General features: G+C 38.4%; 1 protein-coding gene across 1 annotated transcript in view; it reads left to right on the forward strand.

Moving 5' to 3' along the window:
- Window positions 1-24,065, forward strand: part of MTAP (methylthioadenosine phosphorylase) — a 56,337-nt gene that overhangs the window by 11,357 nt on the left and 20,915 nt on the right. The window contains exons 2-4 of the mRNA XM_072612059.1: window positions 3,499-3,585; window positions 5,112-5,170; window positions 8,573-8,740. Coding sequence (XP_072468160.1) covers window positions 3,499-3,585; window positions 5,112-5,170; window positions 8,573-8,740 — 314 coding nt within the window. The remainder of the gene's footprint in view (window positions 1-3,498; window positions 3,586-5,111; window positions 5,171-8,572; window positions 8,741-24,065) is intronic.

Genomic DNA, 24,065 nt, shown 5'->3' on the forward strand with positions numbered 1-24,065 from the left:
CCTGGACTTGAATTGGGAAGACCTGATGCTACCTGTAACAGTCACTGACTGACCATATAATTGATGAACTGATAGAGCCTGAGGGTTCTCTTGTAAAAGGGGAATAATGCATCAATATTACCTCCTACTATTGCGAAGAAAATGTTTTCCAAACTTGTAAGGCTCTATAAATGTGAGTTATTATTACTATAAAAATTGTTAGGAAGATTACTTATGCATACATGAAGGTTATCCTTAATTTAAAAAAACTGAGAAGGGAGCACAAAGGTTTTTTCCAGGTGGTTTTTCTGAAGCATGTTGTATTCTTATTGTCCACACAGCTGACTGAGCTGAGGTTTATTTTTTTTTTAATTTCAAGAAAGCATCTGAACAAGCAATCAGGGTATCTCATACAAACCAAAATCATTCACAATTCCTTGACATTTCTTTGTAGATCATTTTTTGTCAATTTTACTGTTGTATTTTAATTCTGTTTTCTGATTAATATTAACTTTACGATGATGTCTTCAGGAGACTGATGGTGAAACATGACTCATACTTCTTGGCAGATAATTGACAGATTAGAGATGCAGAGTATGATCAGATGTGGTCATATGTTGAGTTGCCTTCCTGTTCTATACTTAATTGTTATAGGGTTGGAGAGGGTGTAAGTTTAGTGGTTCATAATAAAGAAACACACTAAAAAGAAATGATAACATTAATAAAGTCTTATAAAATACAGAGAAGAAAACGAAGTTCGGAAGGGGACAAACAGGGCAATTTTATATACATTCACATAAACTATAACAGATACAGCCTTACATTTAATGCTTTTTTGATCTTTGTATGTTGAAATGTTGATGATTTAGTTTGTTGGTAACCTCATAATAAAAAGAAAAAAATTAAAATTGGCATTAAGTGAGGTCTTAATACACATTCACCAGTTACTGGCCAAACAGAAGCAGGGCCTACCACTGGTGGTGAGGTCCTTCAGGGTCTTCCATTCACAAATGACATGGTGTTGATTTCATTGTGTCTCAGAACACTACAAAAATATTCTTGAGAAGAAATAAAGTATGGAAGGTACATATTGGCCAAGTTATGGCATGTGACTGGATGAGCAGTGTGTATTTGGTTCAAAAACTTGCAAGTAGAATAATGAACTAGTCCAGTACTAGAGCTGCAGGAGGCAAATCAGAATGATTCAGCATTTGAGAAATCATGCCTTGTTTTCAAACTGCTGCCTGCTGCAAAAACCCACCTCAAATACCAATATTCTTCTGACAGTGTTTAATGGCTGTGAGTCATTGAACATCATGGCCCCAAAAGAATTAAAATGTCACATAAACCCAAAGACAAGCAAGGAAAAATGTTAAGTTGGATGGAGTATGAACAGGTTATAGCATTTTGCCTGCGTTCAGGAAGTGATAAGGTACCAAGGGTTTATATGATCAGCAAAGGAAGTGGCTTAGTCATGTAACAATGAAAGAAAATGTATGTGGCATCCTCATACGACAGTTTGAGAATGTATGAGTAAGACTCATACCTCTTGGAGTGGTATCCTCATCATTCCAAGATAAATAAAGTGAAGGCCTTCCTCCACTTTGGCTCTTTATAAAAGATGCATGAGAAAATAAGGAAAAGAATCATTCAGGATGAGAAATGAGTCAGTAAAGATTTATTAAGTACCCACTGTATGCTGAGTGCTGTTTTAGACACTGGAGAATGCAAAGATCAAACAAAATAGTCTCTGTTCTATTGGGGAAAGCAGCGTGTATGCCTGTAAGTGACGTAGACACACATACAAGGTAATTCCAGGATTAGCGTCATTCGCAGTTGTGGGGGTGGGGGTGGGGTCATCATTAAAGCACTTGTGTAGGAGGTATTTGAGGTGAGCTTTGAAGAAAGGGAATCTAGCTGAGGCAGAGATGAGAGGAGAGAGTATTCCAAGCATAAAAAATAACTTAGGCAAAGGCACAGAGAAGGAAGGAAAGACTTCAATGAAATAGAATATTATTTTGCCGTAACAAATGGAAAAAAGGGATGATTTCAGAGAAATCTGAGACTTTCACAAACTGATGCAGTGATGTGAGCAGAACCAGTAAAACAGTTCATGTGACTGCAACTTCACAGACAGTCTTTTTTTTAGTTATTTTTCTTTATATATTGAGGTATTTGCGTTGATTAGTTTTTTTACAAAGTTCATAATAAAAAAGAAAAATCTTTTAAAAGGACTACCTTAATGCCTTATGGATACCATGCATACCTTATTTAATACCATGGAGATGACCCTGAGTTCTTGAACTTAGTTGAATAGACAGGTTCTACAAAGCTGGAAGGTCTGAGTATAGGCTTTGCTCAGACCAACATAGCAAAAACTGAGGAAGCTAATCACCAGAAGATTTTACCATGAAATGGGTTTTGTTTTTTGGGGGGAAAAGGGAGATTTTGGAGGTGGAGGGCATGGCATAGCAACTCAGGAAGACAGTTGGCTGAAACAGTTTATACTCTACATCAGAGGAAGATATAATGAAGTGACACTGAAAGGAGTCACTGATTCTTGAAGTATAAAAAATGTTGAGCTCTTAAGCAGGTGGAGAAAGAAAAGAACCTATCCTAAGGTTTGCTATCGCAAGGGAATAAAAATTACCTTTCTCCTAATAAAGTGTGGGATGTCTCATGCTTCTTTAAACATTTAGATTTCCCCATTTCAATTCGTTAAACCATTAGCAACAAATTCTGAGTTAACTGCTTTATTCCTTATATAGGGTTGGGGCATTTTTTTCCCCTAATAGTCACCTTAAAAAAAAAAAAAAGGTAGGTGTCAAAGTATACTTGGGCTGATGTGTTCTAAAGTTTGAGGCCTTCTAATCCAGTTGAACTTTAGCAGTGGTTATATAGAGAGGAGATGGCAGTGCATACTCAGGAGTTTAAAAAGAAGGAAGGAAATAAGCATTTATTAAACAACCGCTTTGTGCCAGGATCTGTGTGCTGAGTACTGGAGATAGCTTCTGCCCTCGAGGAGCTTATATTCTAAAATGAGAACACCAAAAAAGGGAACTGAAAACCAGGAGCGAGGCGGGTGAAGGGACAGAGGAAGGAAGAAGACATGGTTTTAAAATCAAGAGTAGGAACAGATTGGGAAGGGCATGAAGACTGACTTGGGCCTCTCCACAAAGTGGAGGCCCCAGGATGATCTTGGCAAGAAGAGAAAGGGGGTAGGTCTTGAGAAGGCCACGTGGGTAGCTGCATGTTCCAGAATGAGGAGGCCCCAAGCACTGAGGGAAGCCCTAAGATGAGATAGCAGCAGAGGCATGGCTTTGAAGTCTGAAAGACAATTAAAGGGCTAAGAAGGGAAGTAAGGCTTTTCCTCAAAATAGAGGCCCTGGTAGGAACTCAACAATGGAAGAAGAGGACAGGCCTTGCAGAAACATAAAGGAATCACCAAATAATTATTTCTTCTCTTAAAATTGTATTACTAGGGGTAAACTACATGATTTTTTTCCCTCTTTTTCTTAGATTGGGATTATTGGTGGAACTGGTCTGGATGATCCTGAAATTTTAGAAGGAAGAACTGAAAAATATGTTGACACACCATATGGCAAGGTTGATATCCTAAATCAAGTGTTGCTTATTTTTTCTCTTGGATGTTTTGATTTTTAAAGTGACGATTATGTTTCCTTATGGAACCTCCATAATTATTTACCTTATTTATTGATCTGTCACCAAATGTGGACCATGTCACTACTTTGAGATATTTTTGAAAGCAGAAAAAATGTATGTACTATAGACCACATTCAGAATTTATACAAGCTAGATTTGAGAGTGTATGACTTGTATTCCAAACTGAATATGGATATAACGAAGTTTATATATCATTGTAAGGATATCATTAGATGCTGGGTAATTTAGTCATCTGGGGTGACAGCAAGTAGTAGCTAAAAAAAAAATTCTCAACAGAAATATGAAAGAAATTAATACCTTTCCAGAGATATAAAGTTAGAATTATCATTGAATGAAAAGGAAAGGAACTCACAATAATCATGCACAACTCAACTAAAACCCAAACAAAACAAAAGTTTGTCTATTCTGATGAAATACTCCAGAACTGGAAAAATAGATATCAAGAGTTGAGACTGAAAACTTCCCAGTTCTTTGGTTTCCAGAGTCATAGTTGTATCATCTCCTTTGAACTCTGCAAAGTACACTAATCTCCATTATTTGTAACTCTGCAGATTTCTTTAACCTACTATACTTAAAGCAATAGACTTTAGGTTAAAAAAAAAATCTTCACTATTTTACATAAGGAAGTTCAAGAATGCAAGGCTTTCTCCCCCCCCAGAACATAGAGAGAGAGAGAAGATAGGAAGTGGCAAATAATTCTTAAGAGACACATAGCACTTAAGTGAAGGCAAAACTGAACGTAATCATGTTGACTCATTTTGTGAGATTAAAAGAGTGGCATGATCATACCCTCAGATCTAGAGTTGAAAAGGACCACTTATATTGTTTTTTGGGCCATTAACAAAAAGGCACAACTTTTCTCTTTCTAGATTTATTGTTGTCATTTCTCCATGCATTTTTTCCTTCTTATCTTTCATACTCAATATAAGGATGAACCCTTGTGGGTTCTCTGAGCATGTTTGACAATTTTAAAAAATCATAGCTGGAGTAGTTTTGAAGGATCTTTTTTCCCACTCTACAAAAACCTGGTAGTTCTTACTAGAGTGCATTATTGAGTGTCTGGCTTGGGGGGCTGAATTAGTTAGAACATGAGGCTAGACGGAGCTGTGATTACTAGGTTGATCTCCACAGAAGCTGTCTCACTTGGTATAGAATTACATGTACATGCCTTACAAGACTGAATGTACTTCAGCCCTAGCCGGTAGGCAAGAGAATTTAAACCATTGATTTCAAAGAGAATCAGTGAAAAGAGCATGAATAGTCCCATTAGAACTTCTAGAAAATTTGGATCATCTGCTTACCTGTCAGGTAGTATTTTCATGTGTGAGGGCAAGAATATTTTTTATCATGGGCTGTGTCTTTTCAGGATGAATTAAGTTTTTCAAAAATGGTGATCATTTAATTTCTCACCAGTGTCTTATGCCCTTTTCTTTTTGCATCATGTGCAGCCGTCAGATGCCTTGATTTTGGGGAAGATTAAAAATGTTGACTGTGTCCTGCTTGCAAGGTAAGGAATCACAGATTTAGAGCTAGAAAGGTCCTTAGAGACCATGGAATCCAACCCCCTTTTACCGACGATCAGACTGAGACAGAAAGGTTAAGTGATTTGTCCGAGGCAACAGTTAATAAAATAGCTGCAACCATAATCTGCAGAGATGGAATTTGAGCCTAGATTATATGACTCCAAATCTGGTCAAATCCTTTCTGTTGTACCACACTGCCTCCAGTTGTAACTTTTTAAGTGGGATCTAACATTTTTAAAAATCTTATTTGGCAAGGAGGAAAGTAATGATCTTGCCCGCCGAAGTATTATCAGGGTTTTCTTTTGAACCACAGCTAAATTTCAAATGAAAATTGCCTGTTGATTAGTCTCTCAATATTGTCCAGAATCTGTGGCAAAATGGCAAATGTTAACAATGTCACCAAGTTGGTAAAGCCACAGTCCTATGACTTACCTCCTTAAAATGAAAGATTTTCAAAATGAAGGCATTTACTTCTGGGATGATAAAATAAACCTTTTTTGTTTAGATTGAAAAAGCAGTGATGAGTGTGCTTTACTGAAAAGATCCCTGAAAGGAGTCAGAATTGGATGGTTCCCTTGATTTGTCCTTGATTGTCACCCATCTACTATATGTTTTTCATTAGACTGGCTTTCTTTTATTAGAAATTTTTCCCCTTCATTGTCAATTATGTCTAAATTACATAATAGGTATAAAATTTCTGTCTCCTCAAAGGAAAAAAAAAGTGATATCTGATGGCCAAAAATGAGTCAAACTGTATTTCTGTAAAGGAACCACTTCCCTTAGGGGAATAAACCTATTTTAAAATAATCAGTGGGCTTGTGGTTTTATCTAAGTGAACCTATGTTCCTTTTGCCAGAGATTAAGTTGAGTTTTGCATTCTTATAGCATGAGAAATCACATGATGTAGTTTTTCTCTCTTGAGTATTAGTAGTCATGATGAATATAAAGTGGGTTAAGATTTATCAAATAGTCCTAAACAAGTATCTCTAGTTGTGTGCAGATTCTTTCACTTTTTCAAATACTTTTCAAAATAAATGCTAGAAAGAAAAGCAGGTCAGTAGAGCATTTAAAAATACACAGAATAAAAAGAAGTTAAAGTGGTACAAACAAGGCAGTTTTGTTACTACGTCACTAAATGTATGATATGCTTTTAAAATATACAAGCCTTTTTTGTGCTTTGTATTTTGACGTGCTTGCGGTTTTTGGTGATTGAAAAGTTCAGAGCAGAAATTTTTTTAAAAAGTCCTTGTATTTAATAGGAATGTATGTGTAGATCCTATATAGAATTGATGGTGTTTTGGGGAGGGAGGGGGGAGATGTGGGTAGGTAGGGAAAAAAAAATCTAAGTTATATGGTAGTGATTGTAGAACACTAAAAATAAATAAAATTAATAGAAAAATAAAACGTAAGTCCTAAATTTTGTAGGCACTGTCATTAGCTAATTATAGATAGTCATTCATGGTGCTTTTAAAAACAATTTGGCACATAAAAATTAATGTGGATTTGAGAAACCTAAAAGATTTGACTTGTGTCTTTTCTAACGGTGAGCACTTAAGGGTCTTTGTGATTCTTCTAACAGTCTGGCATGGTGCCAAGGGCAGGATGTTAATGTATATTATGTGCAAGGGGTGAATGTTTTTTCTTTGGTAAACATCCACTAAACAAAAATAGAATTGTTTGTCCAGTTATCCCTTCCATATCACGACTTTTCCCATCCTGGTTTCAATATATCCAGGGTCAACATAGGAAATTAAATGGGAATTTGGAGGGAGTTTTGTAGAAGCTGCAACTGACACATGAAGGCCAACAGTCAACACAGATCCTATGACCATTTAACCCAGACTTTACAATAGGGTACTGTAAATACCCCATAAAAGAAAGAGAAAAAAATCAGATGTCTTCTGTAGTATGAAGAGAGGGCCAAAAAATCTTACATGGATTTTCCAGATCACACAGGTGCCATGTCCCTAACCCCCAAGGTGTGAAAGGGATAACTGTACTGATGGAATTTGCGTGGGGTATCTGAATGTGTTTAAAAATTTCACCTCTGGGAGCAGCAGAGTGGTGTAGTGGATAAAGTAGTGTCCCTGAAGTCAAGAGAACCTGAGTTCAAATCCAACCTCAAGACATTTAACTATGTGACCCTGGGCAAGTCACTTATTCCCAGTTGCCTCCAAAAAACAGAAAACTTCACCTCAGAGGGTTTTTTCCTTTTCAGGCTATAACATATTCTTTGGGATTTGAGGTTTGAAGTAGTCATAAGACTAAATGTAAATCACTATACTCTCTTGAAAGCACTAGGTAAATGCTTCCCATACCAACCCCTTTCAGCAGGGGTATTTTATTGAAAAAATAAAGGCCATTGGTCATAAGATCCTTATTTTACACTTAAAAAAACCCAACTGTCATGTCATTCTCAATTTCTTTTTGTCAGTTATTAATGAAGAGATAGTCCTTTTTCCTAATCCCCCCCTCCGCCCCCCCCTACACACACACACACACACACACACACACACACACACACACACACACACACACACACTCTCTCTCTCTCTCTCACACTTCACAAGCTTTGCTTCTTTTTTAGGCCATCCCCTGACTACTTCTTAAACAGGCCTATTCACTGAATAGGCATTACCTCACCCTAAGTGAGTACCAAATGGGCCTTGGCCTAAAGGGGCCAAGGTTTCCCATTGCATCATGGGCCATCTCCAGTCATCCTGATGAATATCTGGTCACTGGATTCAGATGGCTCTGGAGGAGAAGTGAGGCTGGTGACCTGCACAGCCCTCCCTCACTCAGAGAAAGTCAAGTGCAAGTCATGCCATCATGTCTCTGATGGTGGGGTCTTCTTCAGCAACAAAGGACAAATACAACCACAATGCCTTTGGCAATGACTTCTTAGATGATAACCTAAATATAGTGCTGACATTTAAGGTTAAGGAACTCTACCATACCGTACCTGTTTTATAAAGAAAGGAATGAATAATCCTACCCAGTACCTTGAGCATGTCTGCCTTTGAGAAAGCAAAACTGTCAGATAATCTGTGTGCTGTATAAACCTTAAGGTGTCACATAAATGTCAGCCATACCACTATTTCTACCTTGTATTATCTTTATGCAACAACCAGCTTTATTTAAACATTAATCAAGTCTTCATAAGAATATAATGATGATGCATATCAATGGGCATTTTAATTTTGTGATTTTAAAAAAGATCCTGGGGGCAGCTAAATGGCGCAGTGGCCTTGGAGTCATAGGACTTGAGTTCAGATACAACCTCAGACGTTAGCTGTGTGACCCAGGGCAAGTCATTTAACCCCCAATTGATTTTCCCACCCCCAAAAAAGCCTGTGCTTTCTTCCTCTTTTGTCTCTTTCCTGTAGACATGGAAGGCAGCATACCATCATGCCTTCAAATATCAACTTCCAAGCAAACATTTGGGCCTTAAAGGAGGAGGGCTGCACTCACATTATAGTGACTACTGCTTGTGGCTCTTTAAGGGAAGAAATTCAACCTGGAGACATAGTCATAATTGATCAGTTTATTGACAGGTAAGTCTTTTTTTTTTTGTTTTTATGAAATTTCAAGCTCTTGTAAGATCATGAATCCTTAGTGAAGAGGTAGATGGTGTTTAAAGTTGGGTTGTTCGGAAAGAATTCAAGGGGCAGAGATTCTCCTAAACAAGAGAGCTTTATTGTCACAGAAGTGGTGGGCTAGTTCTTAGGAGCACTAGCAACCTGAAATAAGACTGGAGCTTGCTTTTATACCCAAGTTTTGGGCACTCAGCTAAGGTGGTAGAGGAGGGACCAGTATGCTCGTGGGTGGGCAGTTAACCCCAGGGAAGGATATCAGGTAAGAGGAAGCAGGTGAGTACTGAGAAGAAGGAAAGGAGATACAGGGATATTGGGTACTTTACAAAACAGTTCATGGATGTAGGGAACTTAACTTGCAGCATTCGAGGATATGGGCACAAACATTAGGGGGTAATTACATATACAGAAAATAACAAGGTTTTCTTGTCAACAGATAGAGCCCCCTGTTACTGGGCAAGGCTCTCATTGTTGCTGGGTAGAAGTCAGCCACATCACTTAGGTAGTGTGTGAAAAAATGCCTTTCCTCCCTCGATGTGTATAATCAGGGTTGAGTAGTCATGTTTAAAATGCAGGTGTGGGGCAAGGAACATTTTAGGATGTTAAAAAAACAGTTAGCGTCAAGAATTCAGATGCTTTTGTTTCTGTAAAGGTCAGTTACCACATCAACCCCTGGCACTAGGCAAAAGTCCTGAGGCTGTCCCAGATTCCCAGAAAGGGTAGGGAGAAATTGGAGGACAAAATAATGGTGACTTCAAGACCTAAAGTCACTGGGGAATGTAACAAAAAGGTGTTAGGTAAATAAGGAATGAATCTTTATTAAGCCCAATTCTGGAACTGACATAGATATTGATTTTTGAACTATGAATAATTACTGACCGATGTCCCAAACCCTTTTGTCCTCTGTATTAAAAGTAGGTTTGGCAGGACTTTTGCTGGGCACCATTTAATGACTTTTTGAGGGATGGTGCAGAGAAATCAGAACAGGGTATTGTTAGAGTGGCTTGAGGTGCCTGGGAAGAGAACCAGAACCTGGACTAGTTTCTGAGATTCCTGAGCACAAAAAGCAGTGGCCCTTGTCTCCCTTCCTCCGCCTCCCTTTCTTTTCTTCCGGTCCTATTTACTTTCTAACCTACTTCCTTCCTTCTTTCATTTCTTTTTTCTTCTTTCTCTTTTTTCAAAAAATTACAATTCCAAAATGACCATTTTCATTGTAATAATTTAAAACCCTAGCTGCCTTACTAGCTGGCTGGTTTCCTTTTTCATTGATCTTGTTAGACTTAGAGTGTAGAAAGTTTTCTAGGTGAGTCTGCAGTTTCTTAAAACTGTCTGGTTTTTATTTATTTTTTAAGTGTTTGGCTAATGATAGAGGGCTTAATAAATGCTGGATAATTAATTGTTGAAAAGTTTGTGAATAACCAGAAGTCTAATGTTCTTACTGAGCCATATGTGACCTCGGGGCCTCAGGTTCCCCCACCCCTGTCTTAGCCCAACCATCTTGTAATCCATAGTCATCAGATTTGAAATGGGGTCCTTCAAGCATCCGCTTCCTGCCTACTACTCCTTGATTTCTATGACTGTGACAGCTGCATACTGTATGATTTGGAACAAGTTACATTCCCATATTTGGAAGGGGCATCTTCTGTTTTCCCAATACCACTGTTTTAGTATCAGTTCTTGTTATCATCTACCTCAACTTTTGCAGTGAAGTGGCTTCCTTACAGGTATTCTTTCTCCCTATTCGGTTACTGCTGGAAAATCTTTTTTATGTATCTATCTTAAAACCTCATTGTTGAAAACTCTTCCAGGTTCAAGCTGATCATACCACTTCTGTCTTCTATTCAATAAACTCTCTATTAATTCCAAGATAAAAAATAAAATGCTGTTTGGCCACCTCCTAAGGAATGAGATTGGGTCAGGACATTCCACCTTTTTAAAAGGATAGTTATTAATGAATGGATCCCTTGATCTTCTTGAAGAATATAGAAACCCTTCTCCCTCAGAGTCAGATCTTATTTATTTTATTTTTAATTTATGAAATGAAACAAGTATTTCTATCACATAGTGGAATATTTTTAAAAGAGAATTGCAGGTGAAACTGTAAATCTATTTATTTACAACTTGCTATTTCTTTTAAATATATAATAAGGTTATCATGTAACTTTTTTTCCCTCCCTCCAAGGGAGGCTACTATTAGCCACAAATATATGTGTGTGTATAGATATATATATACACACATACATATATACATATATATATACACACATACACACATATATATAAAAACACACATACATGTAAAAGCTTTCTATACATAATTCCATTTATCAGTTCTTTCTCTGGACATAGATAGCATCGTCTTTCGTAGGTTCTTTGTAGTTAATTTGGGTAATTTTAATAACATTTAATAAATGACTTAGTTGCTCAAAGCAATATTGCTGTAACTGTATACCTTATTCTCTTGGTTCTGCTTAGTTCACTCTTCATTATTTCATACAAGTATTTCCATGTCTTTCTAAGACCATTATAATTACATAGCCTTCAGTTTGGTGGGGGTAGGAAGGGGGGGTTGGGTATGTGTGCCAGAATTACGGTCAGGAAGACTTGGTGTTTATATTCCTTGAGGCTCTGGGCAAGATTTTTCTGTGTTCTTAGAGAGAGTTCACACAGTGACAAAAATCAAGGCATTTAGACTATTGATACACATTATCCCCAGAGTACTGTGATATATAAAGTATATAAAGATGAAGAGATTTTGTCTTGGTACAGAGGGAGGTGAAAACAGATCTGTATTCTCAGGATACCCATTTCACAGGGTTCAGCATGGTGCATGTTCTTCCACATATAAGCTTTCAAAATGAGAGGGGCCACATCAGATTTGTATAACCTCAGAAACGTTGATGAAGTCTCATAGCCTAAGTTGAGAGTTTTTGTATTCTGAACATCAGTCCTCCATCTCATGCAATGTTCCAAATTATAAAATGCTGAAAGTGTGTGTGTGTGTGTGTGTGTGTGTGTGTGTGTGTGTGTGTGTGTAAGTGGGCGAGGGTGTGACTGTCATAAATTTGAACTTACAGGAAAATTTCTTAACTGTCATTTTAAAATGAGGTCAACCATTTCTCATTTCTACTTATGATTGATAAAGCAGGATTAAGTAAAACATATACTTGTCAGAAACTCAGATAACAAAGAACCATGTTATCTTTTTCATTCTTGCCCTCACCCTCCAAAAATAAGAAAAAACCTCCTTCATAAAGCTGCTTTTTCACAACAAACTTCTTGAATTGTCCTTTGCTCCAGTTCCTAGCTTTGTAGAATCATTATAACCCAACACATTCCATTTAAATGACAGTGATTTTTTTCCTGTTGTTAGAGCTGCATATTAATAGTCTTTGGACATAGAGTGTTATAATTCATTCATCTAACAAGCATTTATTACGTAGCTACTTCCACAAAAGGCACAAAATATTCCCTGCACTCAAGATTTCATTTCAGGATGTATGTATAAAGGGGAAGGAAGGGAGAGAATAATAGATACCAATAAAAGTTAATTTTTTGAGAGGTTCCAGAAGCACTTAACAGCTGGTTTGAATCAGGACAGGGCTGTGAGTAGGAGGTGACATTTGAACTGAACCTTTAGGGACACTGGCAAATGTAAGTAAGGAGTTTATTCCAGGCACAAGCAACAGAATATGAGAGATGGAATTTGTGTGCAGGGACTAGCGAAGAGGTAATAATTCTGAGTAGAATACAGAGATCATGCAGGAAAGTCATGAAATCAGTCTGGAAGAAGAATGTGAAGGCCAAATATAAAGCATCGAAAAAGTCACAGAGGAGTTTGTATTTTATCCTGATGGTAGTAGGAGGACATAGAAGCTTCTTCGATCAGGGTACTCTAGGAATATCAATTTTGGCCGCTGTGTGGAAGATACCCATCTTAGTAGCCACGGACTGCTATCCTAAAGCAAGGCCAGAGTCTTCTTTCTCCTTCAATTCTAGATGGGCTGGCCAGAATGTCTCTGGTGAGACAAGGGCCTGCCCTCCCACCACATCACAGTCCTGAAGGGTTTGAGGAGCTCATAATTAATATCTCCTACAAGGAGCTCTTGAGGTCCCAAGAATTTTGTTCTACTTTCTCAGTTTACTGGGCCAGATTTACCCCTTATAGCATAGTCTTTTATTTTTATATCATTCCTTTCTCATGTTTTGGTAGAGCTGACCTTAGTAGTACTTGCTGTAGCTCATACTTCTTGGGGTTTTATGGGGGTGGGGGTTGAGGGGGAAGAGAGAGGTTGTTTTCAAGATTATTTTCCTTTTCTAAACAGGGTTTTTAAGCCCAGTGGGATTAGTAAACATGTTATACAGGGGTTTTGCCCACCACCTTCTTGCCTCTGCTAGCAAAAATTTCAGAGTATTTGTGTGTACAAGTTCAGCCACTATTAAGGATTTCCATAAGTGCAGAGTATTTAGGAGACTGACTTTTCTTTCACTTACCTATCGGACTTGAAGTGAAGATGGGTATGTATGTACTTGTTGTGTTTCCAAAGTTTGACTCAACTTTGAGAGAATTACCTCTCCAGGATGATTACCAGCATTTATTAGGTGCCTGTGAACATCCTGATGGCACAGTGTTGGTTCTAGCAATGTAAATAAAAGCAAATTTAGTCCTTACCCTTAAGAAGTTCCCAGTCTAATAATAAGATCGTCTTACTGAACCCATTCTCTAAGTAAAGTTTTATCCTGTAATTCTCTCCTTTCCTCTTTTCTGTAGTATAGCATGGTCCTGTATCTTACGTTTGTCAATGCTTCTGAAATTTTTTTGACTGGTTGAAAAGAAGCTGTGTGAATGATTTTGTTGCCGACTGAGGAGTTTTGATTCTTGAGTTTCCCATAATGACCTCCCAACCTGCCAAAAAATCCATTCTGATAGCTTCCTCATGTCGATCAGACTTTTGTCCTCTGACCTGAGCCAAATGAGTCTGCTCTCTTCTATAAGATAACCTTTAAAGTATTTGAAAAAAAAAGTTCATGTCACTCATTTCTCCTGTATTATCTGCGCAGTTCCTTTGACTCACCCTAATATAGCATGGTTTTAAAATTTAGGTCTCATCGGCTACTATTAGCTACAAAAGGCTCACTTCTCACACTTACTGGCTTTATGACCCTGGGAAAGCCGGTAATATGCAGTGCCCCAAGCTTTCTTAAGACTATAAATTGCAGTGAAAGTACTGATCTATATTGGTAAAGGAAGTTGCTCACCAGGAACTCACTACATGCAAGAAATCACAAGTCCAGTCCCCCTCCCTCCCAATCCTTCATAAAGTATGGCGCCCCAAACTGAACATACCTAATCTTCAGTTTCCTCCCCTGTTAAATGAAGAAAAAATCTGCCTCAGTTAGGCTGTGAAGACAATATTTTGTGTATTTAAAGTACTTCCCCAATCTTTGACTCTCTGTGACACAGAAGGCGGTTTCCAATTTGGGGATGAAATGATTTAAAATCACGAATTAAACCTGGATAATAACTACAGGCAGTGGTCAAGGATCCCAGTTTCTACCCCTTGTGATCAGTCTCCCCTCCTTACCATACTGCCTTGATTTTTTTCTTAAAGAAATAAATCAGTAACAAGGTACTTCCTGAAACCAAAGAGCAATAGGATAGATTTTAGAGTTAACTCTGTGGCATATACTACTAGATCTTAACCTTTTAGAGTTGGTTTGTGGCCTCCAAAATATATCTTCCTTGTCCCCAGTGCTCAACACTGCGCCACGTGTATCAAGAGTGGGTGTTTGATGAGGGTTCATTGAACTAGATTAAGTTTCTTTTGTTGATGTTCTTTTCATTGTGTATGTGGGGTGGGGTGGGGTGGATGTGAATTTGGGAACTTTACTCAAATTTATCTAATATTTCTGGCCTTTGCTTTATCACTACCACCGCTATACCAACCCCTCAGCTGAAATCCTACCTTTTAGAATTACTACCTCTGTTACTTTGGGCAAGTCCTTTAACCATCATGGGGCTCAATTTCCTCATCTGTAAAAATGAAGGGGTTGAACCAGAGTTCATCTGAGGTCCCTTCTGTCTTTGGTTTTATTATCCCATGATCCTTTGAAACTTTTCTATCCAAGGTTCCCAAGGATTTCTTGATTGTTAAAATTGTCCTTTTCTCAACCCTCATTTTCATTTACTTCTCTGAGGCCTTTGACACTCTGAACCTTCTCCTTCTTCCAGATACTGTCTTCTCTCTTGGCTTTCATAATATGCTCCTCCTTGTCTAACTGTTACTTCTCTATCTCCTTTGCTGTTATCCGTGTGTCCCACTTTCTGCTCATAATTAGAGCTGTTCAGCAGTGGAATAACCATCTTCGTGAAGTGATGAGTTTCTTGTCTCTGCAGATATTCAGATACAATCTGAATGTTCAACTCTCTGAAGTACTTAGGAACTCTGATCAATGAAATAAGTAACTACATTTCCAGAGGACTCATGAAAACTTGCTACCCACTTCCTGTAGGAGACTCACAGTTCAGATTCTCACACACACACTCTTTCTCTCTCTCTTCCTCCCTCCCTCCCTCTGACACGGACAAGTTTTTTTGGAGTCTTGTTAAGGTGGAAGTACAAGGGAAAGAAAATTTTCACTAATTGAAGAAAATAAAAGATTGAGACCTGATTCATTGTTTTCTTATTTGTCTAAACTTAAGAAAGAGATGGAAAAAAAGTAGATTCATTAAGTGTGTCATATATACACTTCTTTCCCCAGAAGAGCCAGTTGTTAAACATAAACTAGCTTTCCCTGATATAATTCTTTCTAGGTTTCTTTAAAACTCTCTTTGTCATCATTTCTTAGAGCACAATAACATTCTGTCATTTTTATATGCTGTCACTTGCTCACCTGTTCCCCAGCTGATAGATACCACCTCAGTTTCCAGGTCTTGGCCACTGAAAAAGAACTGTTATAAATATTTCTGTGCATGAGGACTTTTCCTTTTTTTGCTCTCTGGGGCATAGACCTTTATGTTGAAACTTATGCACATTTTATGAACTTCTGAGGCAGAGTTCCAAATTGCTTTCCAGAATTTCTGGACCAGTTCCCAGCTCTACCCACTGTGCACTCATGTGACCATTTCCGCACAGAATTCAGGACAGATGTTGAAAGAGGTGAGATGGGATAGTGGAAAAAACACTCAGAAGGACCCGGGTTTTTTAAACCCAATTCTTCCACTAATTGGCTCGTATGACCTTGGGCACTTCACTTAATCTGCAGGAGTTAGCGTCCTTGGCTTTGAAACAGGGTTTGGGCAAGATTACTCACACATACAGATCTGTCTGTTTTGAATTTATCTCCTCTTCAAAGAATGTGACTTCTTAGAAGTATTAATTATTAAAGGAGTAGCTTGGGCGATCTATTTTTGTTTAAAAATTTTTTTTAGTGTACTTACCAAAAAGTCCCTCTTTGTGAATGTTTAGTACTGGAAGATTATGTCATTCTTGTTTCCGAACTGTGTCATAAGCTTTTGAAAACACTTCCCACTAACACCCTTTCAATAGTACCACTGATAACGCACATGCTATTAATAATCTGGACCTTAATTGGGGACAAGGGAAGGGACTCAAAACCCAAATCACTTTTTTCCTTAGCTTCCTCTTCTCCCACCCCACACGATTATTTCACTAATTCATAATTAAGCTTTCTTGATTTAGAAAAATGTTTCTTAGGATGGGGGGAGGAGTGTGTATGTGAGATTTCTGGTTATCTGAGTTTTCTGGTTCATTGAAGGGCAAACTTCTGTTGTGTTGACCTTGCAACTGGAAATTTTTACAGAAGGTCATGTTAGATTTTCTTAATTTCATTGAATTCAGATGCTCTCATTTAGTGAAAAGAGTATTGACTAAGTACTAGTTTTAGACCTGTGTAACAACTAGTACCATCTCAACCAATTATAATGTACTGAACTTAGAATCAGGAAAATCTGGATGCAGATAACCTTCAGTATTTACTAGCTGTGTGACCATTGGCAAATTAACATCTCATGTCTTCCAGCCTCAGTTTCCTCATCTGTAAAATCCTGACAATAATAACTGTAGTAGTTACCTTAAAGAGTTGTGAGACTCAAATGAGACGATGTATATGAAATGTTTTGCAAATTTTAAAGATTTATATGAATGTCAGGTACTGTCATCAACATTTCTGTCTTTCCTTCCTCTTCTCCTCCAGTGTAGATCATGTAGAAAGTGAGTCTACTGAGGAAGAATGTCGATAGATAATCCAATCTGCCAAAACCCAGGAAAGGTACCACCAGCAAAGCAGTGGCCTGCGATGTCTATGTACAGATATCATAAAATATGACAGACAGCTTGGGTTACTAGTAGTGCGCACCACTACTGTTTTTAGGTTATCTTTCATTCGTTCTGCTGCACTCCTTTATTGAGGACTCTCTTATGCTCATTAAATCTCGTAGCCCTCCTTCAGACGTCCTTGTTGATCTCTGTAGCATTAACCATATCAGCTGTCCTGTCTTTACTACTCTGTTCCCTTACTATTTTGGTATGTTTCATTCCAAGTTCTTCTGTTTTGCTGAATATCTCTTTGCCATCCTTCTTCCTCCCACCCCCAAAAATAGGCATTCTCCAGAGTTTTAGTTCCACATTTCCAAATGCTTGCCTAATACCTCCATCTAGATGTCTACTAGACTACCTTCCCCATAACACGCAAAGCTGCTTCTCTACCTACTGTAGTACCAGTATCCCACATTTAGCTTTTAAGACTAGGCGAGTGATCTTTTGAGTACTCCTTCCCTTTCTTTACATTCTGTCATTCTATCCTATATAATAGCTCTCAAAGGAGAATGGAAAAGACACCACTTTTGTTCAGTCCCCTCCATTATTACTTCATGCCTGAATTCTTTTCAGAGCCTCCTGTCTCATTTTCCCTTCCGTCCACCCCCCATTTGATCATTACTGCTGCAGAAATCAGTGTATGGCCATTCTCTGCCTAGAATACCTCCCATACCATTCCTCTCTATGTAAATGCTACTCGTCACTTAAGGCCCAGCTCAGAAGCTACCCATCCTCCATGAAGCATTCCTTGGTCATCCTAAGTAGAAGCAACTTCTCAGAATTTCTTTAGTATATACGACCCTTATATTCTGTATCTGTGTATATTTGTATGTACACATGTTTAATATATATGTGTATATGTTTGTGTGTCTGTATGTATCCCATTTTTTATCCCTAATGATACTTGCACTTAAGATACATTTGTTAGATGAGTGAATGACATAACCTGTTGGGATAGAAGTTTTGTATTTGGTACTCTTTAAATAAACAACTCAACAAACATTTATTAAATTACTATTATGTGGAAGATTCTGTGTTAGGTACTGGGGATACAGAGACAAAAAAGAGACAGCTCTTGCTTTCATGTGTGGGATCAGGGTAAGGTGAGTCGGGGACAGTTGGGCCCGAGCTACAGCAGGCATACCAATCACTCTAAATAATTTGAGGAAGGAGAAAGTACTAGCAACTGGGAGGATTTTGGAAGGCTTCACAGATGAAGTGGTAGGTCCCTGAGTTGTTATCACCTTAAAGAAAGACATTGATTCTGAGAGGCGGGATCAAGGATTGAGTTTATCCCAGGAATGGTGGACATCTTGGATAAATGCAAAGATGGCCAGTAGTCCTGCTGGGCTGGAGTGATGAGTCTTTGAAGGTGAATGGTAAGGAAATGAGTCTAGAAAAGTAGATTAGATTAGACTTTAAATGCCAAGCTGAGGAATTTGTATTTTATCATGGAGGAAATTGGGAGTAACTGAAGGTTTTTTAGTAGGACAGTAGCATTAAATCTTGCCCTTGTTGTGCATTTTAAATTACTATGCTAGATGTTGTGCTAAGTGTGAGGCACTAGGGTCACAAGAGTTTTTAAAAAATAGTAATAAGCATCATCTTTTATTAACAGCACTTACTTCAGGTTTCCATATAGCGGGTGTTTAATATTTTAGAAATGAATGAAAGATGGGGGGGGGTGGCGGCGGCAAAGAGTTATCCTGTATCTAGCTCTGTCATCTCCCTACCCATAGTACTATTTCTTGCTTTGGATACTGCTGGAAAAAGAGGCCACACTCCCTTCCCATTTCATTCTTAAGCTCTCCTTATAAGTAGCAGTTGTTTCATACTTTATACTTGTATCCCCATATAATAGGCACTTTGAAAATACTTGTTGGTTCAAAAAGTCTGCACTCTGTTCTGGAAATTGTAAATGCCTAGAAGTTTGGCCATTTAAAATATAGAAGTATGGGGGCGGGGAGGGAAAGGGAAGCAAAGAAAATAATTTCCTGGTGCTTTGATTTTATAAACTTGGACAAGAGGGCAGTAAGGGTGGACATGTTTCCTTTAGAATAATTCCACAAAAGCATATGTAATACTTTTGAATAAAATGTGTGTCTTGAATAATAATCTTTCAATTAAGAACATTTTACGCTGGCTCTTTTTAATGTGTCTTAGACTTGGGAAAATTTTAATTTTTTCCCCTTTTAGTTCTTTTATTTGTTAGATTAGACAAGGAATGAAGAATAAAATAAATTTTAGAATGGGTAGTTCTTAGAAGACATCTTCCATATAATTCCATAGATTAAAAAAAAACTTTACAATTTATCAAGTTCTATCATATTAGTTTTGCCTAATTCTCATGAGCAACTCTATAAACAGAATAGATATTATTAACTTCATTTTACAGATTAAAAAATTAAGACTCAGAGACTCACAGAATCTTAGCTTCAGAAAGGATCCCATAAGCCTAGATTTAGGCCATACCATTCCTGATAAAGTCTCTACCATCTACCCTTGACCATCCAACTTTTACATTAAGGACCATGGGGAGGGGAAAACCCACTGCCTCCTGAGGTAACCTATTTTTCTTATGAATAACTCACTATATTTTTCCTTACATGGAGCTTTGTTTGTAACTTTCATATATTCTTCAAACAAAAAAAACAAACAGATACAGTAATGTGTGGTACAGTGAAAATTATGCTGAACTTGGAGTGACAGGACCTGAGTTCAGGTCCTAGCCTGGCCATATACTACTGGTATGACCTTGGGCAAGTTGTTTTAACCTTTCTGAATCAGTTTCTTCAGCTGTAGTAGGAGAGGATTGGACTAGATGACCTCTAAGTAGCCTTCCCGCTCTAGATCTGTAATCTTAGTTATTCTTCTGAGACCAAGCAAGATAAGTCTTGTCTGATTCTTTCTTCACGTTTTTTAAACTCCTTAACGTACTTGAGGACAGATATCAATGCTCCTCCACCCCTCACCCTCTTATGCTGGCTAAATATCCCTGGTTCCTTATATAGCAAAAATCTGTAAGAACCTTCACTCTCCTGGTCTATCTCCAGTTTATCGACATGTTTCTTAAAATGTGGTAGCCGAATTTGAGCCTGGCATTTCAGATGTGGTCTGGCCAAGGTGGAGTAGAGCTGTTGGAGGGAGGGAGCTAAGCTTTTGTGGCTGCCTTATTGCCCCTGATGACTCATTGACCTTCCAGTCCACCCAGGCCCCCGGCTCTTTTTTTAAAGGAACTGCTGTCCACTCATACCTTTCCCATCTTATGCTGGTAAAATTGGTATCAAGTATAAGACTTTACAGTTATCCTCACTGAATTTCATCTCCTTCCATTCAGCCCCCAATACTAACCCGTCTGAACCCTTTTAGATCCCAGCTTTCCCTTGTTACTTTTGAGGTCATCCTCAGCCCTTTGCATCTAACTTGGGCCCTTCAGACAACTTCCCCTTTTATGCCTCTACTTTAGTATTTCTTGCTTTCTCAAGAGTTTTTTTTCCTGAGAGCTTCCTATCCCGCTTGGGCTTACTTCCCCTTGAGAGTTTTAGTCATAGGGATCCTACTTCCTCTCTCTGAACGCCCTGACATCTCTTGTCTTGTATCTCATCATCATCATCATCATCACAGCTTTAGGGTTTGCAAAGCATTTTACAAATACCTCATTTTGCCCTCTCAAGAACTCTGAGAGGTAGATACTATTACTGTCCCCATTTTGCAGATTAGGTGTGTGACCCTGAAGAAGTTACTTAACCTGTGTTTGCCTCAGTTTCAAGTGTCTCAGGCAAAAACTGAACTCAGGTTTTTTTTCTGACTCCAAAAAACTCCAATTTTCTATCCATTGCACTACCCATTTGCCTCTAGGTAACTGCCTAGTTTTGCTTTACTTTATAAATTCTAAAATGGGGCAGCTAGGTGGTGCAGTGAATAGAGTACCAGGGAGGCAGGGAGTCAGACACTTGACATTCACTAGCTATGTGACCTTGGGCAAGTCACTTAATCCCAATTGCCTCATCCTGGGTCATCTCCAGTCACTGGATTCAGATGGCTCTGGAGCAGAAGTGAGGCTGGTGACCTGCACAGCCCTCCCTCACTCAAAACAAAGTCGAGTGCAAGTCATGTCATCATTTCTCTGATGGCATGGTCTTCTTTGGCAGCGAAGGACAAACACACACACACACACACACACACACACACAAATTCTCAAATAGAATAGTCATTTCACCCCATTTTTTTCACTATGCAGTTCCTTCTATAGTCAGCTAGGTGGCATAGTGGATAGAGCTCTGGGCCTTGAGTTAGAAAGATCTGAGTTCAAATTCTGACTACCTTTGTAACCCTGGGCAAGTCACTGAACTTCTCTTTGTCTCAGTTTCCTCAGCTGTAAAAATGGGAATAACAAAAGTACCTACCTCCCAGGGTCCTGAGGATTAAATGAGATAATATTTACAAAGTTTTAGCACGTAGTAGACATTTAGTAAATTCTTATTTCATCCTTCCTCCATGTTGGTAAGAATCTGATCCATAAAATAGTTCCCCTAACCTTTTCTTCCACATTCTTGAAGGTTCAGATGATCTTTATGGTAATCTAAGAATCTAATAGCTCTTCTGGTTTTTGGTTTAAGCAGGCTTCAGCAGATGTTACTGTAGTCCTAGATCATGCCTTGGTCCTAGATTTGTGACTCATTTTCCAAACTCATCCGTCTCTAAGTTCTTTTCAGCATACGTACTGTTGATGATATAATCCCACAACATTGTGACTGCCCTTCCTTTGACCTTAGACCAGTTTGTTTCCCCCTTTCTGGTTCCTGGGTTTCCTTATATGACCTTTTTTCCCCCATTAACCAACTACCTTCATCTCTTCTACTTTTACCTATCCGGTATAATAAGGTATACAGCTCCAGAGCTATATTTCAGTCATGAGTTCTACCCTACTGGATCTCAGAGATTCCCGTGAAGGCAAATTGGGTTCCTTCTGTTAGGATCTCTGGAATTTCTTGTTTTTAGGTTTGGGGGAAAAAGGAAGGTAAGTTATGGTATAGTATCTAAAGAAAGGTGCCAAGATCCAGTGAAGGCTTTTCAAGCTAAAGGGAGGAGGCTGGGGAGAAGCCCCTGCTCTCAAGCAACTCAGTCTACTGGCAGAAAGGACAAAGCAGAAAGGAGCCGGTGGAATACTGGAAAGAGTGGAATTGAAGGTCCTGAGAGAGTAAAGCTCGCTGGAAAACCAGGAGAAAGGAGAGGATTCAGTAGGAGGTAGGATGGTGCAGTGAAGAGGACATTTGATTTGGAGTAAGAGACCTGGGTCTTGACTCTGCTTGCCTATGTGACCTTTTACTACACATTGCAATGGAGAGGTTATATGCTATTATGAAAATTGCATTGAATTAGATTATCATAAGCCAGTCTTCGTGGTAGTGAGAAACAGGGGCAGAGGCAATTTAAGGTTCTTGTGGCGTTTTTTGCAAATCTACAAACAAATTCTCACACGGGACAATAATCCTGAAGCTCCAGAGGTTAGCTTCATGTTTTTCCTTTCATGTTTCTAAATTTTAGTTGCAGCCACTAGAGGGGGATATCGTCACATTTTAAAATCTTGGTTAAGTGAGTGTAAGCACGCCCTACCACTAACGTTGTTTTTGGAGAGGGTGTAGTAGGCGACCTAACCTTAACCTTTATGGTCTGAAAAGATTTGTAAGGTTTCTTCTTGTCCAGACCAAATGCTGACATGGTGACGACTGTTGGCCTCTGGAGGGTTTTTTTTTCCTCTTTAGTAAAATACTTTCTTACGTGTAGGGAGTAAAGTTTGTATTTAGTTTTTTTTTTTTTTTCACTTGGGAATGAGTATAATAGTTAGTTATGATTTTTATCTATATCATCTGTTTTTTTTTTCCCCGTTACCTTCGTTTTCTTGGAAAAAAAGACGTGTTCAAATTCCACATCAGATAGATTTTGGTTTTGTGATGCGTGGCGAGTCACTTAAATTCTCAGTGTTCTAGGCAATTTTATAAGACTATAAGTTGGAGAAGAGTTGCCAGCCTGTGCTGGTAGATGGGTTTTTCTCACTTGGCCCTTCCCTACACCAGTGAAATCGTAGATCTGGTTCTGCTTTCTCTCCTTTTCCTATCCAGGGAACCATCCCTTGTAACAAAGAATTATTAAAAAAAGAGAAGTTTAAAAAAAAACCAGTCAATCCCTTTTTCCATGTGTAACCGTATATGCAACAGACCATACCCATATACCTATCCCTATCTCAGCAAAATAATGAGGGGAGGTATTTCAGTCTCACCTCAATCACCCCAGTCCCATCTCACATCCCTCACCCCCGCCATGGCCATACAAAAAAAGGCAAAAGACAACCTGTTTTCAGGGAGCTCACATTCTTATTGGGGAACACAACATGCATGCAAACAACTATGCACTAATGAGCTATGAGCAGGAAATAATCGTTTTCACATTTTCCTAACTTAGGCATTGTAGTGATTTAGTGCTCAGTGTAGCCTTACTGTTATTTTTATTTTCGTTGTTGTAGATGTTGAACATTTTGTTGTCCTTTCTTTTCCTGGTCTAATTAATGATAGATCGTTTAAAACTGAAATTCTACTTTCAGAATTATAAAATAGTCATTTTCTTTTTTTAAACAACGACTAAGATAATTGTCAGTTGGGGATTACCAGTTGTTCGTCAGAAATACCCAGTACAGCTGTTTGGAGGGCTAGTATGTGGTTAGAATACATGAGTGCGTTACTCTTAGATTGTTTGCATTTTGTTAATTATTCCTGTGGTATCAGAACTTCATTCCTTTTCACAGGGCTTTTTTTCTCCCCTTGAATGAAACCGTGTCTCTTGTTTTTCCTTTCAGTTTTGCTTCCCATAGAAGTGGATCTGAATCTACAAACTTATTAATTTGACACGCCTTTGGTTATATGGGGAGTAGAACAACAGGTGAACTGAAT

The sequence above is a fragment of the Notamacropus eugenii genome, chromosome 1 (assembly GCF_028372415.1).
Source record: "Notamacropus eugenii isolate mMacEug1 chromosome 1, mMacEug1.pri_v2, whole genome shotgun sequence".
NCBI classification, from domain to species: Eukaryota; Metazoa; Chordata; class Mammalia; order Diprotodontia; family Macropodidae; genus Notamacropus; species Notamacropus eugenii.